Below are 15,292 nucleotides of genomic sequence, written 5' to 3' on the forward strand. Positions count from 1 at the left end.
AGCAATAGCCCGCGACTCATCTGGTGGAAGAGCGTTCACTATGATGTCTAGTAGTTCGGCTTGCGATGGATTTTCTGCAATCTGATAGTACAGTTCGATGATCTTCCAAGCATAGTCCAAAAGGGACCCATACTTGGCTCGATCATATCTTAAAGATTGGAGGTTGCGTTTCTGAAGCCTCTCTATATGCTCGTTGCAGTATTCTTCCTTAAAAAGGATCAGAAAATCATCAAACGTATGAATTCTATATTTAATAGAAGCAAACCACGCGCCTGATGCTGCAATTAAAAGTTTTTCAACTATTTGTAAACGTTCTCTATCGGTCAGCCGATACATTTCTAAACACTGCTGCAATCTACGCAGAAAAACACGAGGCTGTCCATTGGTAATATTCCCGTCAAAAGTGGGAAAACGTTCGATGTCCCTCAGTGAAACCTTGGAACCCATACTAACGTAAGCAGGGGAATAGTTACTGGGAATTAACATATTATCCTGCACAATCGGAGTTGTCACCGGATTTACCACCGACGACGTCGTAGCGGTGTTATAATTACCCATGTAAGTGAAAGGGATTCTGTTGGTGGTATTGAATATGTTGGGCTCCATCCCCGGACCAATCGCACCCGTGAACAACGACTCAGAATGGCACCCATCTCCTCTTCCCGGCAACACGCTATGTGATTGTATACCTCCATGTAAAGAGGGAGCACTCACGCTAGTGACCGTAGTCGTCACAACACTCGACTGATTCGGCACACTATTGGAATTGAACCACGACTTTGGTTCTGACCGATGCATGGGGTAGTGCGTCGCAATATCCCGTGCATCAACTGACACTAAATTTTCTTTTCCTGCGCCACGGGTAGTTGTTATAGCGGGTAATATTTCTAAGGAATCGCTACCGGGGAAAGGATAGGTTACCTCTGATTTTCCGCGACTAGATTTTGTCATTTCTTTTTGAATGTTTACTATCTCGTTTTGAATTTTCGAAATTTTCTGGTCAGTTACTTCCAGTTTGGTTTCCAATGACAAATCTGACAAGGTTGACTTTAAACTATCAATTTCGGCCTGCTGTGTTTCTAATTTATTGTTGATTTTATGCAATTTGGTATCCATTTGTTCAATTTCAGAATTTACATGATCTAATTTATCCTCAGTCTCCTGCTGAAGCTGCTTTAGAGATTGCTGAGCCTCGCATCTGACCAAATCAATTTCAGTAGACGTTTGCTCTCTCAACGTAGTTATTGAGGAAGCAAAGTCCGAACATATGTTGTCGATTTTCTGAGTTAATACCTCGAATCGAGATTCGGTTTCTCGTTTCGAGGTATCAAATTTTTCATTTATTTCACGTCTCATCTCTCGGCTATTTTCATTTATTTCGCGTCTCATTTCCAGGCTATTTTCATTTATTTCACGTCTCATCTCCAGGCTATTTTTATCTATTTTTTCATTTATTTCGCGTCTCATCTCCCGGCTATTTTCATTCATTTCATACCTCATCTGTTGATTATCCGGATCTATTTTCTGTAGCATCTGTTGTAATGAAAGGAAGAGAGCGTCATTATTAGATGACACAGTCTTCCTTTGCTCTTCTTTGGTTTTATCACCAATTGAATCCCCATTTCTTTCATCATCATCGAGGTCAGATATCTCCACTGGAGATATTTGGCCTCGGTTCTTCGGGGTACTATACCCTCGCTCACCGTCCGAATCGGGATGTTCATTTTCTTTCTCAGAGGATAAACTCATGGGTTCACGCGACTGGTGGAGCTTCCCCTCACATTCTTTACAGTATTTAACTATCTCACCAGCCCGGACCTTTTCTGCATTTTCAGCAGTATCCTCTAAATTGGTACAACTGAAATGAATCCATTTCAGCCCACACTCGTGACACCTCACTAGCCTACGGGAGACGCGAGCTCTTTTCTCATTACTTTCTAATGTACATTGTGTACATGAGACTTCCGCGTTCTCGTGTGATACGACTTCCCTATTGGTTGCCATAGTTTCCATATAAAAAGACACAATATAAACACATGCAATTATATACTTATAGACTAACAATACTTATTATTCAGGTACTATTCATAAATTAAGGACTCCTATCTAATTCCCTCCTTGGGTCAACTTCCAGCATTTTCAAATTTTAGAAGTCACTTTAGCAAATTCCTTCATTTCCCCCTTTCTACAGAGAGAGACAAAGATAGCAGAACAGCCAATGACTATAATTATTTAATCTCACTGTAACTTTTTAATTATGCACCTTTTGTGGCCAAGTCAATATGTGCTCGATCCTAAACAGTGTTTAATAAATAATTTCAGATCCGTTACCAGGGAAAACAATTGTTTCCATGGTAACTGTCCGATGTCAACGGTCGCCAATATTGAAAGAAAGCTTTGTCCGTTGCCATAGAAACCGCCGTTTCCAGGGCAACAGGTCCTGTCACGGTTAGCCAATATTGAAAGAAAAACGTAAACGAAGAAACAATAATAATAACGTGCAATGTACTGGAGAGAAGTCGCTAAAATTAATTCTCTTTAACGAGGACGATTACGAAACATCACCTACTGATTGAAATCCGGATTATTTTCCAATAAAGTAAATTCCAATAAACTTTCTTGTTATTGTTGATTATTCCATATCGGACTCCCGAAGAAAACTCATCGAAACAACTTATTGACCGTGCAAATAGCGACTACTCTGTCATGACTCCGTTTTCTTTCATTCAGAAATAGGAAAGAAAGAGAAGAAAGTAGAAGGGTAAAAGAAGGAGGTAGGAAAAGAAGAAAGAAAAGAAATAGGGTATTTTAATGAGAAACAGATTACTGGATAATTCCGGAAATATAGTAAGAAGTCGAGAAAGTCCTCGAAAGATAAATCATTCTAAATGTTATTAACGACTAATCAATTTTGGAATGCTTCGGAATAGACACATGTTCCCTCATACCACCCAGACCTAGCTCCAGGCACCACGACCGGGGGATTGCCCAGACCTAGACCTGGAAACGAGAAAGATGAAATCATTCTTTGTACTGTTATTCCAACCGGTGATTGATAACCATCCAGCATCTGAACTCTGTTCTCTAGGATCGACCACACATATGAATTAGCCAAGAGGAAAAAAAAAATCAGACTTATAAACTCAATATAAATTTATGTATCGTATCAATAAGAATTTCAACTTCCCGGAAGAAAGATGTCGTATTTAGGCTCATCCTGCTATTTTTGTTTCACTCCTAGAGCCGATTTAAACCATTAGTAGCGGTCCTTCATGACCTAGGTTATTTACCTTAACACATCTATTAAAACATGTCACATATATTGCAGATGTTAATATGACAAAGGATATCACTAAAATTACCTAAATTAAATCTATCATGCATTCACACGCTCACTCACTCAGGACAGTGTATATATGTTTAAAGGAAACCAACTAACTACAAAGATACAAATAGTTTATTACATTCATAGTGGAAAAGAAAAAATAATTACAAAGAAAATCTTAAAAGCACAAGTTCTTGGTTATATATTAATAGAATACATAGAGTTATATTTTAGTAAATTTTTATATATTCAATCATCTTGACAAATGGAAAAAGGAAAAAAAAATAATTACATGTATTATATCTTAGGCATGCTAAAGCAAAATTATGATTTGCGACATACGCAAAAAGACACTTATTTCACTTGAAAAAAAATTGACAAAGAGGAAAGAAAAGAGGAAAAAAAAAGAACTTTTGGTGTATCAGAACTTATATGAGTCTCTACCTCACATTGGGTAATAAAATATTAATGATTTTGAGCGTTCAAATCACAGATCACGCACTACTCGTAGTGTCCAGAACATTTCGCTCCATTTAACTTCGTTCGTGTTTATATATATCTATATATATATATATTGGTTTACAAAACCATTCATCGTCTATACTTGGTTTATAACTTTTAACAGTTTATATCTGCAATCGCACACTGCGACACTTTATACCCATCCAGGGATTTCGAAAAATCACTATCGCTAGAGGACGTTTCTCCTCTTAGACGGTCCATTTCCAAACTTATTAATTGAATAGTTTTAAGTTATTTATGCAACACTGGGACACGTTATGAGGCCTTTCCTTAGGATCACTTTCGTATATATTTGTATATGATTCGGATTTTAAAAACGATCTCCCGCAGGTGTACGGAGTATGAAGGTTTAAATTGAGGATAAAAAAAAAACTGGTCAAGTCACAGGATACATATTAAGGTGAGAAGGATTCAAGGTACACTTTCCACAATGGTTTTTGGGTTGGTAGTTCAAGGATAATATGCGTTATGAAGTGAGTTACGTTTAGACCTGCCGTTACTTTCCAATACATGCCATTACATAATTACATAAGGTATCATTTACATTTATTCAAAAGAAAAGGAAAATTACTTAAGTGCACGGCGGTATTCTTAACAAAATCTACATTCTTACATTCGTCGGAGAACTTACTGGTAAACTATAGCAACCAATACACGTTTAGGGGGACAGACACGAGCGCTCTTACATATATTCATAATACATTTAATATCATACTTTTACTTTAAAATCATATTCACATACTACTTACATATACATTTCGACGTATTCATTTCTCTCTATATATATATTTATTATAAATGCGCACACATTTAAATTAATCACCCCAACAATAATTTTTTAAAAGGTTGCAAACATTGTCCAAGAAAACAAATGACTTCCGACATTACATATGAAAAAGAAAATCGATTTTTTACCTGATACCGCGCGTCTATAAATTTTTCACTTTTATATAATCAACTCGTGTTTAAATCATGAAGAAAAAAAACTTTGGAAGGCAGGCACGTAACACAGAGCATTTCTAAAAATATAACTAGATAACCTAAAATACAATTTCTGGGAACAGATCAACTACAAGATATTCGAGAACCAAAACAGAAAAGAAAGTGACCAATGGATTAAAAAAAACTTAAGAGGAACGACGGTGAAAGAACGTAATCGAAGTGTCGTCAAATACTAAGTCTTTGTTCATTTCAGCAATAGGTCAAAATGTGATGGAGGACCCAATCACTATCTACTTTATCCATGAATCGTGTCTTGCAACGTCTCAGCTGGTAATTTCAGATCAGAGTTGTACGTTAAATAAATCGTAAGCGACAAGTTCAAAATCGGGGGGGAGGTTGAAATAAAAAAAATCTCGAAGTAAGTAGGAAGAGACAAGGGAGAGAAAGCGGCGCCAACGAAAGGAGAAAGATTAAAGTACTACTCACTACACAGAAGAGTGATCGAATTTAAATATATAACAACTCATAGCCGAAATATTCACATATGCCGAAAAAGGGTGGTTTACTTAATTACGTAAACTAGGAGGGAGTCCCTGCTGCCAAGGATGCAAGTTCTGTGTCCATCAGATCCCAATCCCACAAGAATTTGCTTGTAAGATTGAAATCCGATCCCCGTATCCGGCCCAGACCAGCAGGATAAAAGGAGAGGGGGAAGGGACCGGGTAACTGCGTCCCCAGTTTTGAAATCTCTAAGTAAGAAGAAAAAAAACATTCGACCCCTCAGAAGAACTAAGAAGGTTCTAGGACAGTAATGAAACTAGAGCAAAAGTATTAGCTAAGATATCCCTAACTAATGATTTGCCGAAAATAAAAAAAATTAAATAAACTGAATTTTGGATCGGTGATTTCAATTACCAAAACATCACCGATAGCTACCCTGCGCAGACACGCCACAGTCTGGGATGTCGTTAATTTCCCTCGTCTAATTAAACTAAGAAAAGAAATGAAAATACTTAAAGGGACTAGGGGTCGACATCCGGGTACGCGAATAATAAATTTCAACAATTAATTATTTTGCTTCTGTACCCCTGTCCGAACCGTCGCCTCCATGAACATTGTAAGCTAGCCTGAGTAGGTAACGTGAAGGAAAAAAAATCTCACGGAGCAGGATATTCTATTTTAAAACCGACCAGAAGATATGATTCACTACAGCCCTGTTGTATAACTACTATTGTCTTTTCATAATTTATTATTCAATATGTCTAGTCAGCGATTGTATGATGCTACCCCTTCTATCAGATGGTATTACTATGGTTGATTATTATTATAACACATAAACCTACAAAGTATTACCATAGTCCGACTATATATCGCCCTCCGGTCCGCGTGATATCATGGTGCAGGGGTCAGAACCTGAGATGTTTGTAGTTACACGTATCTAGTCAATATCTATATATCAACACGCGGCGAAATATTCACTGGGCTACTATATATTTAACTATATGGGTGTCCTATATTCTATATTCATTTATTACAATATTCATATACTTTATATTCATATTCACATTAATATTCATATAATATTCATATCATCATTCTCATTTACTACGACGCTATATTCTTACAAACACCCTGTTTCCTCTATCTACGCCCAGCCTATATACACATTTCATCATAACACTTTAAAATCTATAATCACTACAAACATTTCCCATTCCGATCACCGCACGACAACCTCACTCGAACTCAAGACTCTTTCACACACACACAATACTATGTAATACCTGGTAGCTTTATTAAGAACGAAAAAAAAATCCTACGTATGTTCACTGAAAATAGAATTATCCGCGATAATATTTAATGTTTATGAAATTCTGCAGCAACAATGAAATTATTCTGCAGCCACGAAGAAAAATGAACATTTAATATAATTTCAAAGCGAAGAACTAGCATCATATCGCCCGACTTCTGTTAAAAAATTACGTATTGTTTATTTACTTAAATATCTCGATTTCTAGACTATGCAGAATGTTGAAACTTTCAGAATATATTAATTTTGGGTCACTTGACCTAACTGTACATTCATATGGGCTGTGAATTATACCTTCTAGGTTTTATTTCGGAAAGAAAGGTCAATTTCATGAAAACTAAATCACTAAGCACCTCGACGGAAGAATGGCGGTTAGTACTGACTTTTGACACTAGGGCTAGCGACGATATAATCAACCCTTGAACAACTGAATGTGACCTTGTACACGGAATTATTATACTATATTACGTTCGCTTTTGAATATTGTGTATGAGTTCACTTAATGACGGAATAATAAAGAATTTAGCGCATAGTAAATACTACACTGTCCATATTTAATTATCTCACGCACTCTTTCATCACTTAACTACCACAATTACTACTACTAGATTACAAATATACACATACTACTTAAACTACAAGACACGTCATGCCAATACACACCAATCATCACTATCATAATACATGTTATACTAATAAATATACACAGAAAACATTCATATTTTACCATTTTAAATCGGCTCGAAAGGAGAAGGAAAGAAAGGGACAGGGCCAACTGGCCCTTGTTTTCACGGAATCACATTCTTTACTCAACCTGTTTAATCAATGCCCTGAGGGGACATATCGGAGTATTAGCTAACAATAGGACCCCTGCCCTGAAGGGGCAGGAACCCGGAACAAACTACATGTTCAACTCATCCCGCTGGAAGCCGTACTCCCAATTTGGGAGTCAGATAGGAGCCCTTTGCTTAATTTACACGTACATGCTGATGGTTACTAACACTACAAACAGACCTAAAAATACCGCCATATATATATATATATATATTAAAAAAATCACGTACTAACTACACAGACAGATTACTGAACGGACAGGTCTGACCGAACCTACACTGATTCAGGAGGGGCAAGAGGGAAATTTAACTATTCGATTCACTGAACTGCAAACTGGGTTTGGGAAAGGAGATTAAATGCACACACTATCCTGAATTCTGTCCATCACGAACTATATCTGCACAACATGGCGTTACTATACTGCACTTCCTATTTCAGCTTTTTAGTTCAGTTTTTAGTATGAAATTTAATAGTTTTTGGCTCCTTGAGACTTCCAGAGATTTTAGATGCTAAAAAAAACCTCCCAAATATTACCTTGTTTGCAGCTTTCTACTCCTTTTTCAACTTTATGATCGAGAAGATCCGAATCTGGCTGTTGTCAGTAAAATTTCCCGGCGTGGAATAGAATAATTGCGCCCTAATATCATAGCGTGGGTTTATCAGCCAATCAAAACTAAGCATTTTTGGCGGTGGGGCTTTAAAACGAATAAAATTTGGTAAAATCTGGATCAAACTAGATTTTAGAAGGACCTAGGTATCTAAAAGAGAGGTGAAGGGTGGTCCTGAAAATTCTGTCGAATTTTAGATTGGTTATTTGATCTGGAAAGTTCCGTCCAATAGTGGATCTATATTTTCGGATAGCACTGACACCGTAAGAATTGTAATAATCCATTTACATATACATATGCAAGACTTATAACTAATTTAAAATATAAATAAAGATATTGATTCCCAAAACTATAATCCGTAATGAATTTTTTTACAGTTTTCCATGTTAATTTGAAATAGAATAACAAATAAAATTACGAATTATATGAACAGCCACAAATTTTTTTGTTAAACATCAAGTACAGTCGGTGCAAAAAATTTCGGGCACCCTCCTGTTAAAAACATAATATCATTAGGCTGTAATGGCATATTACAGAGTGTGTTCAGAAGACGTTCCAATGGTAACTATATCTTTTTCAGAAACAGGAATAGCGAAGAATAGAAAGGAATGGCAGGGTATATGAAATTGGTTAAATTTACCTCAGATTCGATACATCAGTCTAGGGAATGGAAAATTTCGAGGAGAAGTCAGAAATGGAATATACGCGCAGATACTGATTTGGACATCATTATCACTGGGGGCATTAAGGAGATACTTTTGGAGAAACAAATTTTTTGCGTGATAAGGACTAAAAGGAAACGAAGAAAGAAAAGAAGAAAAAATGAAAAAGATATCTTTTGTTTGTTTAACATTTGTTTGATGTAAATTAGATTGATTTAGCATACTTGTCATTTTTCGTAAATGGAAAGGGGAGGACGTTGGACACAAAATATTACAGTAATTTGTTGATTGTTTAAGTTTAGCCTCCCTTTAAGCAACGAGGCTGTATGAGACGTGGACCTACAGCTTAACATGGAATCAGAATCACATGAGCTCCCACTGGGAATGGAACTCGGATGTTCGGCGCCAAAGGCGCGTGCGCTAACGATATTGCCACGAAGGAGCTCTACAGTACTTTGTAATATATCAGTTACTATTTACTATTAAGTCAATCTGTGAAAACAATTGCCATGACTAATGGCTTTAACAATGGCTTATGCAGTCTGGGAATTGGAATTGTAAAAGCCATATGTATTCTATGAGATGATCAGTGTTATCACCATCAATATTGGATATTAGTACCATGTATTTGTGATTGGTTCGTATACGTCTGTATTACGCAAAATAAAGTTAATATTACTTAGATAACTTGTGGGTTGATTGATTACTGTGAGTTTAATGGGGGCATAAGCAACGAAACTATTTTTGCCCATCACGATAAGGAATTCATTCGTATATTCTGTACAATAAAAATTCAAAATAATACTCTAATAAAACGAAGTTTAAGTACGAGTATATTTTCGACAAAATAAGATATTGAACCAAAAATAGTGTAAAAATTAAAACAAGGAACATAAAAAGGATAAAATAACAAATAATAAAATATAAAATATGTGACAAGAAAATAAGTTTAAAAAGCAGTAATACGTGGTACGTAGCACGTCAAAAAAAAGCAATAGCACTTAGGAACGTATAACAGTAAAAAAAATTAAAACCTAAGAGCACATTTTCAATTCCAAATTTACAATTGTAAGTGAGAATACATCGCAGTGCAGCACATTATTCCATTCAACTTCAGGAGATTTTTAGATAGCCCTAAAGGTTCTCTGAGGTCAGATTATTCAAGATATTCTTCAAGATAATATGTCGTTCGGAAGAAAACTGCATAATTTTAAAAAAATGTTTGAGTTTTACGTCCCATGGTTATGCCGGCTAGGCTAAAGGAGACGGTGAAGATGATATAAATTGTGGAATGAAGAAAGCGGGAGGAAACGGAAAAACCTCGAGGAAACCCACGTACACAGTGTTTGTCCAAAACAAAGTTTACCTGATAGGTCACCAACACTTTCCAAGGAAAAAACTAAAGGTTTATCTCGTGATTAGAATATGTTCAAAGGAAAATAATTTTCTCATTACGAGAGATACTTTGGTAAGCAAAGTTCTTCATTAAAATATTAAACGTTTATGTTACGAACGTAATCTAACTATGCATTGTGTTTATTTTACATATATGATTTAGCTAACAAAGTGATATACATTCTAGCGTATCGCAAGAAGTGTAACGAAATTTAGGAAGAGTCAAAATTGTAGATGTACCACAATAACTTTCTTAAAACGTGTATATTAAATCATATTATTATTTTTACATTATGTTATATGCATATTACAATTGAAAACCTCCTTCAATTAATAGATTATAGTGTGATCTCTCTAAGCTTTCGAAACTAAAAGTAGTCACATACCATCATAATATCCTCCTGTAAGATCCTCTCCGTTTATTCCCATGTCATTGAAGGCAGAGTCTCCTCTCCAAATGATTCTGTTGTCGACTGGTAATCTTCCTGATCTCTGAGCCTCGTAGAAAAGGAGAGAAAGCCCTATTACCTCACCATAATCATATTGCGTAGCTGAAAAGAACGATTATATTGCATTAGCAAAGCTCGGTATTTAAAATATATATATTTAATTCAATATTTTACGTTGTAATCTCTGAACAGAGATTAAAATTAGAAATGTTTCCATTTTCTTGTATCGTAAACTCATATGGAAGATTTTAGTTTATGTTGTTTCTTTTTTATGAGCATTTTAGTTTACCAATTAACTTTATATATATCGTAAATTATAGGTCCTTTAAGTATCTTGTTCCTTTCAAGTTTTAGTTTCTTGTTTCTCTGGATACTTTGTTATAGTCTACAATCGTTCGATAATAACTCCCGTTTAGCTTTTAAAATTAGAATCTGCTTTATTCTAAGGGTTTAAGTTGATGTCCAATCAAAAGTCAGAACATAAGGTTAAGTAAAATGGCCACATTGCTATTTATAGTGACCTATCTCTTCAGTCTCTTTTTCTGACTCTTGCTCTCTGAGTAAATAATCATTAAACTACGAACACATTTGGAATATTGTATTATATCACGTGGAAGACCAAAAATTCTCAATCAACCTGTGATTTACAATATATCTTGGGTGTGATTTCATCATTGTCAAAACCTAACTGTAGGCGTATTAACATGTTTTAGAGTATGTGGAATATCATCTCATATAAAATGGTGTCATTTTTCAGCAAAATCTTTCATATCTTTACAATGTATATGCTTTAAATTAAATGTTGTCATATTCCCTACTGACATGCAGTACCTCAAATGTAGCGGATCCCCCGCTTCGTCAAATGTAGCGGATCTTACCATACAAAAGATTGTCTCAAAATCTCCGGGGACCAGGCATGTAGACAAGGGGAGTCCGGACCCTCCCCTTCGAAACCAGAAATGAAAAAAATTGAGGAAGGATTAAACAAAAAGAAACGAGGAAAAGAAGAATCAGCGTTAAAAATAAAAAGTTACAGCAAGCTTTTAGTTATTCTTTCTTATGAGATTTGTATTACTTGCAATACATGGTGGCGATATTCTGGAAAAGTCAGGGAATTTAAAATTTCTAGAAAAGTTACGGAATTCTCAGAATTTATACTACTAGTCAGGGAAATTTCAAGCTTTGGAAAGCATAGTGCCGTTCTGCAATAGTGTGGACATTTTTTATCATAATTTTTCGTCGTCGTTTCCCTGCAGTATCAAAGATGTTATTTCAGAAATAATTTTCTGCTGCTCCTTTAACCTGTCATTTGGAACAGACAGTAGTTGGCGGAATAAAGAAAACAAAAAGTTGTGGAAAGAAAGTTTTAACATTTGATTCAACAGAGAAAGGAACGAAGATATTGTAAAATATTTTACAAGACACTATTGGATATGCACTTTTTATAATAGTTGAGATCATAATGAAAGGAAAATTGTTATATTTGAATGAACAAAGCAAAAAACGTAAATATTGTAAACTCTTTTTAATGCTTTTTTATTCTTTTACTGGAGATTTCTTCATAGTTTGTTATTAAAATACTTACTAACATATCCTCATTTTATCGTCCTAGTAAACCAATATATCTTGCCAGTACAATAGTTTAGATCGATCGAGCTCCTGGTGTGATAACAACAGTATTTCATGTCACGCCTCCCCCCTTCCCCCCGCTCTCATACGAAATCCTGGCTGAACAAACCAAGATATGTTGCGAGTAAAATAGTTTAGAATGATCAAGCCCCTGGTCTGATGACCACAGTATTTCATGTCACGGACCCCCGCCTTTACGAAATCCTGGCTACGTGCCTGCCGGGGACGTTCCCCTGAAGTGGGTTAAATGTCGGGGAAACCACCCTGCTAATTACCAAGGCTGCGTTCTGGGAATCAACAACAAGCCTCAGAACGGACACGTAGCTCAACTATAGTTAATACAACATTAGCCCAACAAGATGCAGCAAATGCACACTACTCCACTTCCGCGAAGACCTTTAAGCAGCAGTTACCCTCCCCTAATTGCTGAATCCACCAAACAACACGAACACCTAACGGCAGAATCCATCCAGTATGCAGCTCCAGGACCGTCTACTAGCTACGATATCCCAGGAACCAACTCAAGACAAACCATCCAAATCAACACTAATGAAGCCAACCACCAATCATGAACAGTCGACTCTGTGTCCCACGACACAAGTCAAGAATCATCCCTGGCAGTTACTATCAAGGAGGTCTTGCAACTGCTCTAGAACCTTAAAATCAGGAAATTCCTCAAGAACCGTAAGACAGGACTTCGAAAAATCAAACCCGCCAAAGATCCCGTCTCACAAAGTCACAAAGTGGACAACACTCCTTGAAATTGCTACCAATCTCCTTGGTGGTGGCGCAGACCAACTCAACAATAACCCGTGCCTTTGGCATGGGATATCCGGGTTCGATTGCCGGTAGGAGCTCATATGGTTTGAATTACACGTTAATCAGTAGGTCCCGTCTCATGTAGCTCTCGCTGCTGAAAGAGGCATTAAACTCCAAATCAACACAACTCAACAATAGCCCGGGACCTTAGATTTGCGTTTTGGAATGCAGATGATATGAAAGAACAGCAAGTACAGCTCATCAGATTTTGTCATCAAAGATGATAATATCGATGTAGCTCTCTCAGTGAGACACAGTGCATTATGAATCGAACCGACTAACAAGGATGCATGACGGCAGGACTGTCTTTGTGAAAAGACTTATCGCTCACGACACCTTGCAATTGCCATCACTCGATGCAATAAAAGCCATCAAGGTCATCATAATTCCCCGCATGGCCCTCTCCACTTATCTCATTGTACAAAAAACCTGTGGCATCTCTCCAGGCTCCGGATTTCCACGTTCTCCGAAGACCAGACCATCGTGTTCTAGAGGGAGGAAACCTGAACTGCAAGCATTCCACTTTGAATGCTAGAGTCTCCAACTTAAGTGGATGCTAGAGTCTCCAACTTAATAGTACAGAGAGGGAATACAACTTCACACTTCATGGAACAAACATCAATGTTTAACCACAGGCGAAATACTTTGGGATCCAACTGGATAGCCGTATGACGCTTGCGAACTATCTGGAGGCAACAGCCAAGGAAGCCACTCAAAGATTCAGAGCTATTTTACTCATTCTCTTTAGTCTTCAACTCACTTTAGAACAAGACATCACGTCCATGAAATTTGTTTCCTTCCCCTCCTAATGTATGCCCAGCCAGCATACCAACATATTCCATTGTCACCTGCGCCACCTCTAGGTGGTTTAAAACAAGGCAGCTAGGGCAATAATGGGTTATTCCATGTTCACTCGTATATTACAGATGCATGAGGACCTGAAAATACCACTTCTTTAAAGTTTCGTCACTACCAATCGACAAAGTTCTGCATCAACATCCCAGAATCACCAATTCAGACATTGCCACCCTAGAAACAAGGAAACGCCTCGAGGAAAGTACGAATGCCAAAGCCGCCTTAAGACAACGTAGACAAGAAGACCACTTCAGGGATCGCGATAGTTACGATCAAGGGTAAAAGTGTGGGGGAAGGCAGGGGGACGTTGTCCCTCCGCTTCCAGGAGATATCCGTGGGGTCCCCCACTTACTAACAAAATTACAATGGGCAAAGGTAGGCACGGGGGACGGCGTGACGTAATGCGTCCCCGTACCTCTTCAGATCCACTTTTATCCCTGGTTTCGATCCTTTGAAACATATACGTGAACCAACAACGTTCAAGCTTCAACTCAGACAGAAGACAAGGGCTTTGGCCTGATAATTCATACACTCTACCACAACGAAAATTTAAGGTTCAAGGTTCATGGTAATCTACATAAGATCGTATTTCAGATGGATTATCGGTGTGAAAAAATTAGAAATATTTGTACAACTTTTGAAGTCATTCTCATAATAAACAACTTGGATGGCAGTAATGCAATTAGCAAATTAATTACAACCTATTCTGATGATCTAAGTGACAGAATTGTCAAAGAAAAATATATCTACAAGTTAATGGGTGCAGCTACTTTTCCGGATTTGACCAAGTCAATAGAAAATAAAGAGCCTTCATTGCTTCTTCTCCTCAATGGAATATAAATTGAGGCTACATTTTGTGTTCCTTGAACTTTGCATTGCATTTAAAATTTTCATTAATCTATTAAAGTCTGTTGTTTCAGGAGAGGGACGTTTTAGTAACTTATCGTTTATCAGAAACTATTTGAGATCACAACTCAAGTTTGAATAATTTCTGTCGTTGAGTTGAATGATGTTATGGCCAGATATATTTTAGAATAGTCCCATTGGATCCAGACTCCTACAATTAGTTAATTTTAAATAGCGCAAAAAGTAATGTACCCAAACATGGCGACTTTTACCATTGTCAAGCTCAAGTTCCACTATATTAGGACAAGTTAAAATTAGCAGAAGGGCTACATCAGATCAGCTTTGAGCTTCGTAAGTTGACATGTGTACTACTGTTACAATTGATGTTTTTATAAGTTTTCCTATTCTTGAAGCAGCCCGAATTATTATCTATAAATTTCTAAAGTATATAAAACTTGGCATAACGTATAAATAGAACATTATGTATAAAGAGATAATATTAAGAATTACGTTGAAAGACAAAATGCAATTTTGTCAATTTATGAAGCTGCCGTAAAACTCAGTTTTTTTTTTTTTTTTTTTAAGCAATGATGATA

The 15,292-nt window shown here is 36.7% G+C and overlaps 1 protein-coding gene across 1 annotated transcript in view; it reads right to left on the reverse strand.

Moving 5' to 3' along the window:
• The window catches only part of LOC145660918 (endoglucanase E-4-like), a 54,526-nt gene that overhangs the window by 26,193 nt on the left and 13,041 nt on the right, over nt 1-15,292 (reverse strand). The window contains exon 2 of the mRNA XM_081726353.1: nt 10,485-10,654. Coding sequence (XP_081582479.1) covers nt 10,485-10,654 — 170 coding nt within the window. The remainder of the gene's footprint in view (nt 1-10,484; nt 10,655-15,292) is intronic.

The sequence above is a fragment of the Thermobia domestica genome, chromosome 9 (genome assembly GCF_964235325.1).
Source record: "Thermobia domestica chromosome 9, izTheDome1.hap1.1, whole genome shotgun sequence".
In the NCBI taxonomy this organism is placed as follows: Eukaryota; Metazoa; Arthropoda; class Insecta; order Zygentoma; family Lepismatidae; genus Thermobia; species Thermobia domestica.